Source organism: Coturnix japonica, chromosome 3 (assembly GCF_001577835.2).
Source record: "Coturnix japonica isolate 7356 chromosome 3, Coturnix japonica 2.1, whole genome shotgun sequence".
Taxonomy (NCBI): domain Eukaryota; kingdom Metazoa; phylum Chordata; class Aves; order Galliformes; family Phasianidae; genus Coturnix; species Coturnix japonica.
In genome coordinates this window covers 100,874,621-100,890,348 of record NC_029518.1, presented here as the reverse complement: position 1 = coordinate 100,890,348, position 15,728 = coordinate 100,874,621, and the positions used below count along the sequence as shown (strand labels likewise).

Below are 15,728 nucleotides of genomic sequence, written 5' to 3'. Positions count from 1 at the left end.
CACTGTGTACCATCATACAAGTGGCTGACAAACCTTCCCAGGGAAGCTCTTAGAGAAGACTAGTGAGTTATGACGAGTGGGAGAATTTTCTTCTTAGAGGTGTAAGAAAACAGCATTTGGTCCTGAAGGTCTCAGCTGGGTGCTGTTATGTAGAAAGAAATCTCAGATCAACGTCCAAACAGGCAAGAAGGAAGAAGCGTGAGAAAAGTGAGAGTCTAATTCATAACTGAGGGACTCTGATCTTTGAAATCTTTGTTACTTGTAGTGGAGTATGAAGATGACTCTAAATCCCTGTAGTTCTAGTATAGTGATAAATTCAATAGCACCTCATACACAAGGCACCAACTAATTGGATGTGCTGGACTGATGAAAGCCTGAGAGACCCTGGGGTACATCTGTGCTATCAGACCCACCGTTGTCCTTGGGAGCTGCCCTATCTGTGTCTTTGCTGTAGGTCTTTGTGGTACAAAGAGCTGCTTGTGGGAAGGAGGGTTACTTGGGTGCAGTTTGAGTCTGACCAGCCCTTTGTTTGTGTGGTCTGGGTGGACAGGGCATGGACAGGGCATGGACAGGACTCAAACTCAGGGTGTCCCACACTACCTTCATCCATGCTGCTGCTGCTGAAACTCAAGCAAGCAGCTGTATAGACAAAAGGCAAACAAGGCCACGGCATTACAGACCCCTTTCAGTTTGATTTTTAGCTCATGGACCAGGTTGGGAAGAGTTTCTTGTGGGAACGATTAAACTGATATTCGTAGCAGTGCTATTGGAAACATCTTTCATGTGTAGTCTGGCAGCCAGTCTGATTCTCATCTGAGAACAGCTGGAACACTGTTGGAAATTTCAGCATAACAAACCCTTACAAAGGCATGCAGCACTGGGGGGGTGGGGTGGGATGTGAAGTGATGTTTGGTCTGAAGTCTCTTATAATTTTTTTTCAGCTCTAAGGTGAATGTTTTTGGGATGTTTGGCTAAATTCTTTGTGGACAGAGGAGTAAAAGCCAGTTGTGGTTTTCCTTGGTTGTTTCTGCTCAAGTTGTTTTTGCAGGATAAAGATGCAGCTCTATCTCCTCTTCCCAAGCAGCCCTATGAAGTGCTGTTCTGTTTGTTTATGTGTGCAGGCACGCTGCCAATTGCTGCTTTAGGTTTTGCCCATCAAACCTATCCACCTGCTCTTTGCACCATCAGTTTTTTCTAGCTTATATATATTGGCCATGTCCATTATTTATATGCAAAGCCTACACCAAAGATGCAGCTAGTGCTGATGACCAGAGTCAAAGATCTCCAAGATGACCAAAGCCCAAGAGGGAACTCTTTAACTTGAGGAAAGCAGGGTCTCTACCAGTCCTTGATTTCTCCGGAGCTTGAGTCTTTCACGCCAGGCTGGCTGGCTTGGTGCTATATGGATGCAGATGGAGATCAGGCAAGATCAAGTACTGAGCATGCTTTCAGGTGAACCAAAGCTGTCTCTTAACTCTGTAGGCTGAGCAGTGCTGGGGTCAGCCTCAATGCTATGGTACTTGATTAAAGCATCTGTTGTGGCAGGAGACAAGTCTCTTGGTCTGAATGTGACAGGCCTGTATTAAAACCTGTTGAATTTGAGGGAGGGGAGAGGCATGCACTGGGACAGATGGATCCTGGTGTGGCTGGCTGCTGTCAAAAGGAAAGCAGCGAGATCCAAGAAGGTTTGATCCCAGGGCCAGTGCCAAGTATCCCCAATGGGATCAGCTGTAGCACTGGTTATAACCAAAGAGCTGCCCTGCCACCAGCCTGGCAGAACACTGCTGCTCATGATCAGCAGCAGCTGCACGTGCCACCACTCCAGAAATCCGTGTATATTCAAACACTTTGTTTTGGGCTCCCTGCTTTGAAAATACTCCCTGTCCTTCTGTCCCTCTGCACCAGAGAGAGAAGAGTCTAATGTAACAGCAACCAGGCTTCTCTACATCAGCCCCCAGAGCCCTCCCCCATAGCCCTTATCCCTCGAGGTCCTGCGGGACAGCCGCATGTTGGGAGCTCGCAGCGAGCGGGGCGGAGGGATGGCCTTTAGGACCCTGGGTCTGCCGCCAGGACTCAGGTGGGCTGGCGTCATTCTCCAGCCTCACCCTGTGCGATTCATTCACTCCAAAGGGGGATGTGGGGGGGGCTTTGCGCGCGGCTGCTTTTTCTTCCTGGCTGTTGGCTGTGATCCTTCCAAGCAATGGGACTAATAGTTTTCTCCGGGCAATGAGCGTTGAATTGGGGTAGAAAGTGCTTTCCTTCTCCCTGGAAGAAAATAAGCCGCGAGGATAATTAAGAATGTGCTGCCCAGATGTGTCTCCCACCTCCACTTTTCTCGTAGGACTGATGTGCTTGACAGCTTTCAGCAACTTTGCTAAGACTTCTGCAGACTTCTCAGGTAGGGGAGAAGTGCTGATCCCTCCTGGCCGGCTGCTGGGAGCTCCTGTTACAGCGTGGGGGAACAGCGCAAGGAGAGCACTTGGGAGCAGAGCAGGGATAGTTGCGCGGGGAGCAGTTTTAATCCTTTTAAAGTAATCTGATGAAAAGGATCTCCCGTAAGAGGATTTTGAGTTTGTTAAAATCCTGTCTCAATAACCCTTAGTAAAACTGCTTCGGATGAGTTAGAACTGAGTAACTTTGGGACGAGAAGGGGATCATGTTAATTTCTGTTTGTAGCAGTTTTTGTGCTGTGTTTCTCTGTGAAAAGTGAGATTTAGGACTTGGGACAATGTTGCCTATAACACTTCGGTCTTCCCTGATCTTTGCCTTTTGTAATGGGCCGGATTCTTTTGCTTTTAACATACAGTTCCTGACTGTTCCAAGTGCTTCCAAAGCTCAGGAAACAAGGAGATATTGGATGTGTAGAATAAATGACATTCTGATCCCGTGTTGGCTTAAACTATGATAAAGTGTCTCAATTCCAATTTAATTGTGCAATAGGAAATTAAAAATGTTTATAATGGTTTGGGGTTTTTTTGTGCACAACAGTTAAATACACGTTGCTTTGAAGGTGTGAAGTCCCATATAGTTTTTATAACTGTATACAACTGTATCAGTCACTTTAAAATTAGCTTTCTATTCCTTGTGAATGTGCGTATGGGTAAGAGGAAACATTCTGGGTCTCCTGTGAGCAGTGGAGATTGTTTTGCTCAGGAATGACTGGTGGGGTCACTTTGCCTTTGGGATATCTCCTTGAATTTTGTGACCGTGTGAAGATCTGGTCTGGTGTGTCATTTATGTGAGTGCTGTAAAATTGCTGTAAAATATAAAAGCTGCCAATTATATTTTGCTAATGAAAACATTCAATCTTAGCCCCCAGACTGTGGGCTCAGCACATTGCAGCGCTGCTGTTGGCTTCCTGGGGGTGCCATGTAGCCTGTGTGTAGCTCAGAGATTTATGTTAGAAAGGAGTTTGTGGTAGATCTGGGGGGAAACATACATGGTAGTTAGAAAACCTCTAGTGGGAATTGAAGGGGGCTGTCTTGCTTGTGATTAAGTCCTGTTCAGATGCAGGTCAGATGTGGGGGCTGCCATTCAAAGCAGATCTGCCTCTGAATGGAAATAAGCTTGCATTTCTCCTCCTTTCTTAACAATGAGCTTTCTCTGTGCTCCTTATTGCAGTGAAATTAGCGCAGGAGGGATGTGTGGAGTGGTGGGCAGGACAGCAGCAAAAGCTGTAATGGAAGTATTGGTCCTTCTACAATACAGATACAGTTCTTCCCCAACAGGCCAACTGATAAACATTAAGGTGTGCAAAAATGTCCCAGAGCAAGAGAACTTAGCACTGTGTGTGTGTCATGTAACCAGTGCAGTAAGTGCTCATTCATTTGGCCTTGGTGGTGCTGACAGTGGGGATAGATGCTGTCATTTCAAAGATAATTTTAACATCCATCTGTGTGGTCATGATGTGTGATGAGGGGTGTAACTGTAAATTTTGTGTAACTGCATTGAGTGGCTGTACTCTGACGCAGGGTCTGTGAGCCCTACAGCATAGTCTGCAGTGTGTTTCTACAATGGCTGAAATCTTCATCCGATCCAAGCAAGTTTCCTAATAGCAAACTTGGCAAACGTCCCCAGTCTTGTTGAACTAAGTGTACCTTATGGGACAGGAAACGTGTTCTGCTGCAGGAAAGGGCTGTACCTGCTATGGTGGTTCTGTTAGAGTTTTAGGCATTCAGAAGTTACGTTGATGAAAAGCAAGATGAAAAGGGGTAGTGAAAGATGCAGCATTTTCCAAATTGCATTATGTTTCCCCAAAATATTTTGCAGAGATCAGTGCTGAGAGCTTGAGCAGCAATGGTGCAGCCTGTTAATTCTTTCTATATGATGGATCACTTCTTTTTGCTACTGTTACCCCTATACAAGGATTGTCAGGTGTTAGAAAGAAAGGGAAAGAGAAAGTCTTGTAGCATAATTTGGTTATAATTGTTCCTGGCCATTTGTTTTTCCTGTACTTCTGGGCTTTCAGAGTTCATCTCTGTTATGGCTGCGTTTGAGCAGTTGAAGGTCTTCGGGGAAACAAATACAACCCTGCCACCCTACACAAAGGATGTTCATCTGAGACATGAATTGTCTGCATCCCAAGGAGATGAATGGATTTTTATTGAGTATCACTGCTGAGGAATGCAAGGCTTGATCTATTCTCTTGGAAGGTTTCTGCAGTAGTTTGGCTGCAGTCCATTTGTTGGAAGGAGATGATATGGCTCTCTGGGATGGAAAGGCTTTTCCAGGTTATAAATAGCAGTACTGTAACAGAGAGCAACTGATGCTCTTTGGAGAGTGATGTTTCTAAAACCCTGAAGACCTCATTCAGCCACACAGCTTCTCTGCTTGGTTTGACTGAGTACTGCTGGGGGGCTGCTGCTGTTAGTAATATGGTCTCTCTGGGGCAAGGTAGAAATATTCTGGAGCTCCAGTCCTGGAAAGAAGCAACATAGGTTTTCAGGTACGTGTCTCTTGGCTGCAGGAGGACTTCTTTTTCATGTAGACTATGGGAAAGGCACTTTAAAAGAGTAAGTGGAGGACCAGCATGGCATTTTTCACAGGAAAACATACTCAGAGCTGGCACATCTCCTTGTTGTAGTCCCAGGCCCATGAGCAGCTCTGCAGCTCCATGCCTTCTGTGTGCACAATTCAGGCACCACGGTGTAAACGTGTGTGTTGTGCTGAGGGCTGGTGCAGTCTGAGGTGTAAGAATCAAAATTCCTTTTAGGTGAAGTATTTGAACTATGTGAAGAGTTTGGGGATTGTTTTCTTCAGTAGTTATTTAAACATTGTCTGCAGGGGGGGTGGGGGGGGGGGGTGTGGGTGTAGGAAGCAAGTCTTTGGGGAGCAAGTGGAGTAATCAGGCACTTTGTAGCTGCTACTCAAAAAACGCCTTCACTTTTCTCTCTGTGGCTTCTTGTTCTAATGGTCTAATCTCCCTGCGATTGCTTCTTGTGTTCAGGAGTGTTTGAAGGCTCAGGACTCAGTGTCATGGTATGTCATGCACATCCTTATGTACACGGTGAGGCTTGAGGTCTGTGATACGGTGTGGGTAAGGGGCTGGTCTTTCAACACTCTGTGCCTTAAATGTAACACCTGCAATCCTAATCTCATTTCTTGCAATGAACTCTGAAATCCCTGCTGGTAGATAAAGCTTCACCTTTGTTTTAGCCCTGTTTTGTTTGTGGTGGGAGTCCAAGACAAGGAAGTCAGTGGCTTTTTTTGCTACTGCTGCACTGTGTAGGCCCTGGAAGCTGCTGATTTGTTTACAGTACTCAGAGGTCATTCATGGTGTTAATGAAAATAGGGCTAAAACTCATCTTGGTGCTGGGCATTGAAAGTTTAGCCAACAACTCTTCCTTACATCCTGTGTGTTATCTCTAACTCCAGCCACAGGGTTTCTTTCACTACATATGAATCATGCAAACCCATGTTGGCTGGTGGCCATTTAGTTTCTAGTTGAATGTCCACAGGGAATTAGGCATTGTGATTATGTGGCTGCTGTGGTTCTATCCATTCCTGCAGGAACTTACCTGCTCGTTAGCTCATTTCAGGTAAGCTGGAGAGAACAGCAGTGGCATTGGATCTACTTGATTTCCATCAGTATCATGTTAGTGCAGAAGGATTCCTTTACTGCTGCTTCATTGTAGAGAAGTCTGTACTGTGAGCTTAACCATTTGCAGACCTCAGAGAAGCCACCATAGGAAGCCATGCCAAAGACTTAGGTTTCTAGGCATAAAAATAGCTTTGATTGTGTTTTTATCGATACACAGTAAAAGCAATTTGTTCAACAAATCCATTCATCAAATTATCACCAAAATCTACATGTTAGCAGCTTTTTGAAGGACCTTAGTTGGACTCAGATATTGGTTTTGGAGTGCTATTGGGTCCATGGTTCCAAGGAGGATGCTGTGTGTTAAAAGGCGTGGGCTGTAAAAGGGGGATTTTCAAGAGGAAGGTAGATAGAATTTCTTTTCAGTGTAGTTGTAACACAGCAATAAGGTTTGTGCTGTTGACTGTAAGGGCAAATAGGTGTGTTTCAGCCTTCGCTTTGAGACAAACCCAGAGCACCTCTGGATGTCTGAGAGGTGCAGGACTGAGTGCTGTGGTTGGACAGGCCTCAGCCCAGATGACTGCTCTCTTCCTCATCTGGATGGAGAAAGGTCCCTTTCAACACACACCATTCTGTGATGATTTCAGGCCTTGGTATGCTGTGTTCAAGAGCCCTTGTGATGCTCTTCTGGCTCACATCATGTGGAAATCCACTGTTCTAACACTGAAGCTGTCAGCAGGGGCTGAGTACCTAAGAATCCCAAAGTGCATTGGTGACTGGCAATGTCAAAATACTAAATGTAGAATCTATGTAGCAACAATGTAGAAGGTGATCCAGTAATGGAAATTTTTATCAGTACCAGAAACACTTTCATATTAACAACGTGCAATGACATACAAATTAATGACTTTTCCTCTCTTCTAGAAAAACATCTTTGCAGCATTCCTCCTGTCTCTGTGTTATTGGGGACAAAAGCCCTGCAAAATTAAAGCAAATGATTGTCTTCTGGTAAAATGAGTTTGCTAACTCAAGACTCTCTGCGAGCGAGTTTCGTAAAAGATAAATGGTTTGTTGAGAGCGAGTTTCGTAAAAGATAAATGGTTTGTTCAAGTAAAAAAAAAAAGTGGGAATTTTAATATATCCTTTCTGAACTGGGTGCAGTGCTAAAATAATTTATGCTGTGGGGGTACAGAATGAACTTGGGGTTTGTTTTTTGGGGTGGTGAGTGGGCTGAATAACCCTACAGTTTTGTACTTAGTATATTGGCTGATCCTTTTGATGATGCTAATTTAAGTGTGGCTTGATCTCTCAAAGAGCCTGGTTAAGAACTGGAAGTTGGCCTGTGCTACACTTATGTGGATGCACAGTGATCTCGATAGCCAACACCAGGACTGCTTGTATTTTGCTTGAGATTGGCTGTTTGTGCATGCATAGTTTTATTTTTCTTTGTGTCCTTGTCATTTTATTTTATTTACATACCTAAGGCCTTTGTTAATTTAGTCATTTTCTGTCCCTTGGCAGGTATGTGGCTGCTTTTGGAAACATGCCTAATCGTGCTGCTCTAAGTAGTTTAGATGATTTTTGGTCAGGTTGATTTAGAGTTATAGAATCATACAGATAGGAAAAGACCTCTAAGATCACAAAGTCCATCCCAGCCCCACCACGCTCACTGAACCATGTCCCTCAGTGTCACATTTTCACAGTTTTTGAACACCTCTGGGGATGGTGACTCCACATCCCTCGACTACTTGTTCTGGTGCCTTACCAATGCATCATTTGGTAGGATAGTGTGAGATTTCTTGTGTCCTTGAGAGTTTGCATCTCACTGATGGCCCAGACAGGCAAGAGTCCAGTCCTGCCCATCTGTAAGGCAGTTTTGCTTACCTTCCAAGGGTTATCTAGGGTGTGTGGAAATCGATCTCCACTGATCTTGCTGATTAAATCTGCTAGTGAAGAAATTCCCATATACAAGAAGGGTCATAAGGAGAACCTGGGGGACTACAGATCTGAGGGAGCTGGGTCTCTTTAGGTTGGAGAATCATAGAATCATAGAATCACCCAGGTTGAAAAAGACCTTGAAGATCATCAAGTCCAACCACAGCCTAACCATAGTAAGCTAACTCTAAAAACCCTCTGCTAAATCATATCCCTGAGGAGCCTGTTGCAGTACTTAACTACCCTTTCTGTAAAGAAGTGTTTCCTAATATGCAACCTAAACTTGCCCTGGCACAACTTGAAGCCATTTCCCCTCGTCCTGTCACTTGTCAACAGTGAGAAGAGACCAGCCCTGCTCTCACTGTAAGCACCCTTCAGATACTGGAAGAGAGTGATAAGGTCTCCTTTTCCTCAGACTAAACAGCCCCAGCTCCCTCAGTCTCTCCTCATAGGGTTGATTTTCTAAGCCCTTCATGAGCCTCATTGCCCTTCTCTGGATCTGCACCAGCACCTCCATGTCTTTCCTGTGCTGAGGTGCCCATAACTGAACATGGTACTTGGGATGAGGCCTCACCAATGCCGAGTACAGGGGCAGGATGACTTCCCTAGTCCTGCTCACCACGTCATTCCTGATACAAGCCAGGATGCCATTGGCCTTCTTTGCCACCTGTGCACAGGGAAGGAGAGACTGAGGGGTGACCTCATTAGTATTTATAAATATGTTAAGGGTGAGTGTCAGGAGGATGAGCCAGGCTCTTCTCGGTGACGTCCAATGATAGCACAAGGGGCAGTGGGTACAAGCTGGAACACAGGAGAAAAACTTCATCACAGTAAGGGTAACAGAACACTGGAACAGGCTGCCCAGAGAGGTTGTGGGATCTCCTTCTCTGGAGACATTCAAACCCTGCCCAGACACTCCTGTGTGACCTGGTCCAGGTGTTCCTGCTCCTGCAGGGGGATTAGACTAAATGATCTTTTGAGGTCCCTTCCAATCCCTGACATTCTGTGATTCTGTGTTTGTATTGGTTCCGTTACCCCTATGATGGGTGAGGTCCCTCTTCAATAAGCAGCAGAATCAGGTACCATTCAGACCTCCTGCTCAGAGACCCCCTGTGTGATTGTTTTATTTTCATTTGCTTACAGATAGTTTCTGTTTGTGGTTGTGCTGCTATGATAGTATCAACATGTGTTATATTACCTCAAGGGTTTAAAATGGGCTTTTACTCCAACAAGTAAATATAAAAACGAACATGACACTGGAGACTTTTACTGCTGTATCATTCTGTGGGTTGGGGTGGCCTACATTCTGTGGCTACAATGTGTGGGCTCAGCTGTGATCCTGTATTGTTTTCTCCAATGTGCTGATATTAAGGTTGCTCTGTGGCAGATGCTACTTCTGGCACTGACTTTGCATATTTGCTGTTTTTTTGCAAAGGCTTTAGACTTGCATGTAGTACAGCTGGGCTGATAGGTGGTAACTTGAGCTGCTGTAGCTGGGGGGGGAGAAAGGAGGGTGGAATGAGGGACATAGAAATTTCATTCAATGAATTGAAATATCATAGAGCAAATGAGAGCCACAACCCTTAGATCTGCTGAGGTCAGCTACCTCATTAGTGAGTAGTGCTGCCTTTGAAAACTTTCTGGCATGAAATATTTCCCCATACAGTGCAGAAATAATTGGTAGGAGGATAAAAAATAAGTGGAGGTACTGGTTGACAGGCATGGACCTGCTTGTTTATCTTGCAGAAGGGAATTAATGCAGCATGAAATAACACCAGCTTTTGTCTGTGAATGGAGGTGACAGGGGACAGGTGCATCTGACTATGCAGTGGTTCTTCAGTTACTTAGGTTAAGGGTAAACCCAAAAGGAGTATACAGTTGGTTTGTCCGCGTTCATGAGGTTTGCCAGCAGATAAGTGTAGCAGGAGCATTTGCTGTTAGTACCTTGGGAAGTGTGTGGTCCAAGTATTGGTGCCTGCTGAATGCCTTTTAAAGCCCTTCTCGGCTCTGTCAGTGTTGTGGATTAGTACAGAGGGGCAGCTCTGTGTCTGTTGGCCAAAGGGGCCTGAGCTACAAAATGATTGATAAAGAGGGAGGCTGACTAAATCCGTGAGCCCCTGGGACTTGTTAGCCCATTTTCTTGTGTTTTCTGGAGGAGAACAGAGCTGCCTCCATCCCAGCCCTACATCATTGGCTTGATGGTGGCACTGACAAATGTGGAGAGAGCCTGATGCTTTTTGCGCAGACATTTGGCATGGTGTTGTTGAGGTGAGAGTTTGGTTTAGACCCTTCTCTGCTCTTGAAGGGGTGGCTGTCAAGGGACAGGAACTTTCCATTTAGGGCTTTTTTTTTTTGCATAGGTAACAATGGGCCTGGTTTGCACTGTAGAAAAGCTGTCATGTAAATGGTGCCTGGCTCCATTGTCAACCATGTCTGGCTGTGTTCCAGCAGCTATGGTTTGCACAGTTCAGGTGTGCAGTGTGTGGAAGGCACACTTGTCCCAAGAGAATGTGGTGGGGAGAGGCAGGGAAATGTCCGATGCTGTATTTAAATAGAAATTGAGTACATGGGAAATGGGCACACGGAGAGAGAGAGACATGCCCTCCCATGTTGCTCCCCACGTGAATCATACTTGGCCATCTTTGGGGAGCATCCAGACCCTTGAAGCTCAGGCATGCAGAAAGCTCTCTGCAGTCTGAGTGCTCTGGTGGAGACTGTTTTGTTCTCTCTCTGGCTTGTTCATGCTACTGCTTCGGTGATAAATCATTATTGATATTTCTAATGAGGCTTTTAGAACTGCTCTGGAAACTTTAAAACCCTCAGCAGAAAGGTAGAGATAGGTAAAACTCCTTGGAGGCTTGATTTTCCTTCAAGGCAGGAAGGGTCAGGTACTTTTTTTTGTTTGTAACTTGTTTTCTGACTTTACTTGAAAGCCATAATGTTTCCTCTCTCTTTTTTCCTCTTGTTCTGAGTTTACTGCAGGTTTCAAAGTATCACATTCAAGCACACTGAATAAGTTTATCAAGAGTAATTCATAGTTGTACAACATAGCTGTACAGGTCTTACCGTAGAGCATAAATATCAATAGCATTTTGCAGATGGAGAAACCGAGTCTCAGACTGTGGGATTTGATTTCATTTAACTGTATGAAAGGCACCTTCATCTCACCCAAGCTGTTCCTTTGGACTTGTAGGAATGCAATCTGACTTTCATTTCATCTACGTCTGGAGGTGAGCGGCATCCCGGGATTGCTAGTTTGTCTCCATTCACCAAAAGAGGGTCCAGGCAGCTTAGACTAAACAGATCCTGCTCAGAATTACAGAACTGGAGAGTAGCAGAGCTGGCATCCTGACTTCCAGGACCTTCTCCTGTGCCATATTTTATTAACAGCACTGATATGCAACGGACTTCTTTCTGTAACTCCTTCTCTGTGCCTTTTTATGACACTTTTTGGAGGAAGCTTCTTAGCAGAGTGACAGGACATAGAACTAGAACACCACCCTCTGCCAGTGTCCTTTCAGGTAACATGCAGTGAATTGCTAGCATTGCTCTCCTCTCATGAGGAATGCTAGATAATACTTCATGCACTGCTCTGATAGTGTTAAACAAGCCCCAGGAATGAGAATACAGACATCAGTGGTTTGAGACTAGTGCGTTTGTTTTTGTATTTTCTGTTTTTATTTTACAGCCTGAGAGTGTTCATTAATTGTTTTGATGCACCTGTCTTCTATTATAAATGCTGTGCTTTGTTTTAAGAGCAGAATGACGTTCATTCATTCTGAAACAACACAGAGATTTGTTTTCTTGGGTGCTGTAAAGCCAACTAGGTATAAATGCAGCAGTTAGGAGGTGATGGGCTAATCTCATTAGTCAATGGGAGAAGGCACTCAAGTCAATGGGTTGGATAATGAAATCTAAAGATAAAATTTGATGTGCCAGATGGCTTATCATAGTGACTCTACTAATGTGGAAGGAAGGAAGGAGAGCCACAGTAGCTCTGAAGAACAAAAGCTGCAGCAAGAGGCAATGCATGTGATTTCTCTGAGCTAAAATCTTGATTACGTGATGACACAGTTGGTTGCAGGCCTGTGGGATTCATCTGGGCCTGCTCTTCTGTTTTTATTTTTAGCATTTTGGACAGTGAGAAAGCATCCTCAAGTTAATGACTAAGGTAATAACACTAACGCTAATTTACTGTATTTGCATGACTGATGCAAGAATTCTTTCAGAAGAGGCTGATAAAGTCTTTGTTCTGTAGGACACACTGTCTTCACAGTTTCCTCTTTTCCTCAAAGACTTGGATTGATGCTTAGAAATACTATTTCTTTTTTAACACTCATGTTAATCAAGACCAGACCTCTGGTCCTGTGTGGATTTTATCAATTTGAAAGTTGCCTGTATAGAAAACATTCATTAATGGCCCAATAAATTGGCAGTCTGTGCAGGTTGCTTTGCAGCCAATGGCTTCAAAGTTCTATTGGAGGGAAAAGCACAGGAAAGTGCCAACTTACCAGGCTGTGACAGTGCCTGGTGTTCACTAGGCATTTCCTAAGAGGAAAGAAGATGAAGGTTGAAGAGTGTTGCAGGCAGAGGCTGACACACAAACGGGATGGGGGGAAGGAATTTTAAAAAGTCTAAAACCTGGGCTGGGGGCTGGTGGAATAACCCAAACATCTGGTCCAAGCACTAACTCAGAACTCTTCAGATAAATGGCATTATTGCTGCAGGATTGTATCTTCTAATGGTGTTTAATATTATAGTGTTTGATAATAAGGCTTTTTGTTCATTGCAGTGAAGATCAGGCTCTGTCAGAATCTCAGTCTGTGAAGATCTCTCTCCTGCCTTCTCTCACTCTGTGGCAGCATAAGAGGAAGGTCTGGGCTGTATCTCTGCTAGATGCTGCTCAGGCACCTGCTTTTCCCAGCTGACCAGTCCCTTTCTGATTAGTAAAAGAGCAACAACTGGTAAACATGGCTTAAGATACTACCGACATGTGCCAAACAATTTTCTATTATTAAATATCAAAAGCAAAAGTTTACATTGTTTTCTAACAAGTTGAGAGTCTGGTCTGTGTGAGGAGAAACTGAATCAGAATTGTTGACTCTGTGCTGCATTAAATAAAAGATATTATATGGTTTTTAAATGTCATGGGCAGCATCCCCTCATCTACTTGATGCATTTATTCAACTCATGTGAGACCTACTATTTTGCTTCTCCTGTTTTATATTTATTTATTTACACACACACAAAAACCAAACAAACAAATACTTATGTTTTCTGTAGACATATATAAGAAACACAACAAAATGCCTTGATATCCTGAGGTCTGAGGTGATGGCTTGTGTGATAACTCCTTTACAGAGACCTCAACTGAGGAACTGGAATTTGGCTCCCTCCACCTTCCATGTTGTTTTGATTGCCTTTCTGGACAACAGATACAGCTGCAGAAGTTGTTTCCTCTGAAGAGCCTTTTGAAATCCCAAGGCTTAAGTAGGATTTGACTTAGCTCTTGTTCAGAAACCTTGTTTTTCACTTGATTTTTGGTAAGAAGCAAAGGTTTTAAATCAGGATTCAAGAGCAAAATATTGTACTGAATCAGGGTGTGATCCTACGTCATTTAAAGTCACTGAAGGATTTTCCTTCCTAATAACTAATGGAATATAACTTTATTGTGGGATTTAGATTTCCTTTTCAGTAAGAGTGTCATTAGAACCTCTGTGATCAAAAATGCTCCAGCTGTGTAAAATGCAAAAACTTCTGATGGTTCAAAGTTGTTAAAACAGACATTGATGGGTTTGATTTTGGTATTCACTCAAAAATGTTGATTTGTTCTGCAGTTGGGTGGTGGAAAATGCATTCGGGAGGTAAAGAAGAGGCTGTAGCAAAGAGCCTTCCAGCTACTTGTCTGCTTGGCACCACGACTCTTTCCCCAGTGCCTGCCTGGTCATCCTTCCCACTGTAGGATGAAGAGAACATCCACCTCCACATGAAGAAGGGCTGTCTATGGGGATGTGAACAACAGTCTAGTCAAAATTAAATGGAGCTTGTGTTTGAAGGTGCGGAAAACGTCTGCTTGCTTGGGGGGACAAGTTCTTCAAAGAACAGTGAAAGACCAGTGATATTTTTCCTGAAAGATCTCACTGACTTTCTGTATCTGTAGTACCTCCAAGGCTGTTGCTCATTAGGATGCATCACAGGAAAATAGCATTAACTTTGCTGTTTTATTTAGTCTGAATGGCAGAAGGTCAGTAGCCTCAACCAAGGCAACTCACTTGTCCATCTGGCTGCAAATGGCTTCAAGTGGAAGAGCTGGGAGTGTGTCAACTTGAAGGTGATGAGCACTGCCAATGCTGCTTGTGTGCTTTGCATTGCCAGGTTTGATAAACGTTATCTTCTTTCTCCATGGGCTTTCTCCCTCTGTATCCGTAGACTATCCTAGCAGGTAGTGAAAAGGATGAGACTGTACTGAAATACGTTCAAATCCTAGTGACCACACTTATAGCTGGGAGGCTAGAATTGTGAAATCCTTGTGGAAAGAGGAGCATCTCATTGCCTAACCCAGCAGATCTTTGCTTAAACACAGTTCTGCCTTGTACTAGTTTATACTGTGTCAAGCTTACAGCTCTCATGTTTTCCCTTCTCAATGCATAATTAGACACAAAAGCATTGCTTGTCTTGGCTAAACAACAGAAATGGGCTGTAGTGAATTGCACTTGTACCTATTTCTGATTGGGTTAAGGTGCCTATTTCAAGTAGCCAGGAAGAAAGGTGAGTGTTTATGTTTCCATTAAATGGGTGGCACGGGCTTTCTGCCTCTAGGTAGTCCAGCTCAGTGCATAGCCAGGAGTTCTGGCACAGGGCCATGAGGACAGATTATTCACTTTATGCTGAAAGAGTGTTGGGTTTCTGGATCTGACCTTTGAAGAGGATAAATGGGAGGATTAGCTGCTAAGGAAGAAATTATCCACTCTCTATAATTAATATCTCCTTCTTATTCTCTGATGTTACTTGACCTGGAACCAAAACCTGTTTGTGTTGCCAATTTTGTGTAATTACCACCTTAAAACAAGGGCTTGAGTACCAGATCTTTAGTAGGCAGTGCAGCGGAAGCGTGGATCAAGAATACAAGGCTGAAGTTATTGAACCAAACTTTGGTGTCCAAAACAAGGAAAAATGGGATGATTAAAGACATAGTATTGTTGCTGAGATAACTCTCTACCCTTTAGTGCCGCTCTGTCGACATGAAGATTAAATATGCTTGCTATCCTTCTTAAACGAAGCCTACTCTGTCAATAAATCAAACAGGTGCCCAGTGCTTCTGCACATCCCTATTTAAAGGTTGCCTTTCCCATCAATTCCACTGTGTTTTCAGCTGTCAGTTTAAAATACCATTCTGATCAGGTATAGCTAAAGACTCTCATTCCGCACTAGCAGTCAGAATAATGGAGCACTGGAGCAGGCTATGTGGAAAGCTAGTGGGGTCTCCTTCCATAGAGAGATTCAAGATCCATCTGGACACCTCCCTGTATAAGCTGCAATAGGGAACCTGCAAGGGGTTGGACTTGATTGTTTCTATAGGTCTGTTCCAGCCCCTACAATTCTGTGATTTCCTATTTACAAACCCAGACAGATGTATCCAGATGGTGATACCATCTGAAAGCTGTAGGAGAAGGAGATACTTCTAAAAGTAGAATAAAAGAGTAATTCTGAATCTCTCATTTCTCTCTCTGCCTCTTTTGAGATATTTATAGTGCCA

At 43.9% G+C, this 15,728-nt stretch overlaps 1 protein-coding gene and 1 long non-coding RNA gene across 2 annotated transcripts in view; both read left to right on the top strand.

The window, feature by feature from the left end:
- Positions 1 to 1,923: 1,923 nt before the first annotated feature.
- Positions 1,924 to 15,728, top strand: part of EVA1A (eva-1 homolog A, regulator of programmed cell death) — a 145,200-nt gene continuing 131,395 nt past the window's right edge. The window contains exon 1 of the mRNA XM_015859944.2: positions 1,924 to 2,398. Coding sequence (XP_015715430.1) covers positions 2,299 to 2,398 — 100 coding nt within the window. The 5' untranslated portion in view covers positions 1,924 to 2,298. The remainder of the gene's footprint in view (positions 2,399 to 15,728) is intronic.
- On the top strand, positions 11,170 to 13,535 carry LOC116653189. Its single transcript, XR_004306655.1, has 3 exons — positions 11,170 to 11,493; positions 12,102 to 12,143; positions 12,765 to 13,535. It is a non-coding gene; the product is annotated as an uncharacterized LOC116653189 (long non-coding RNA).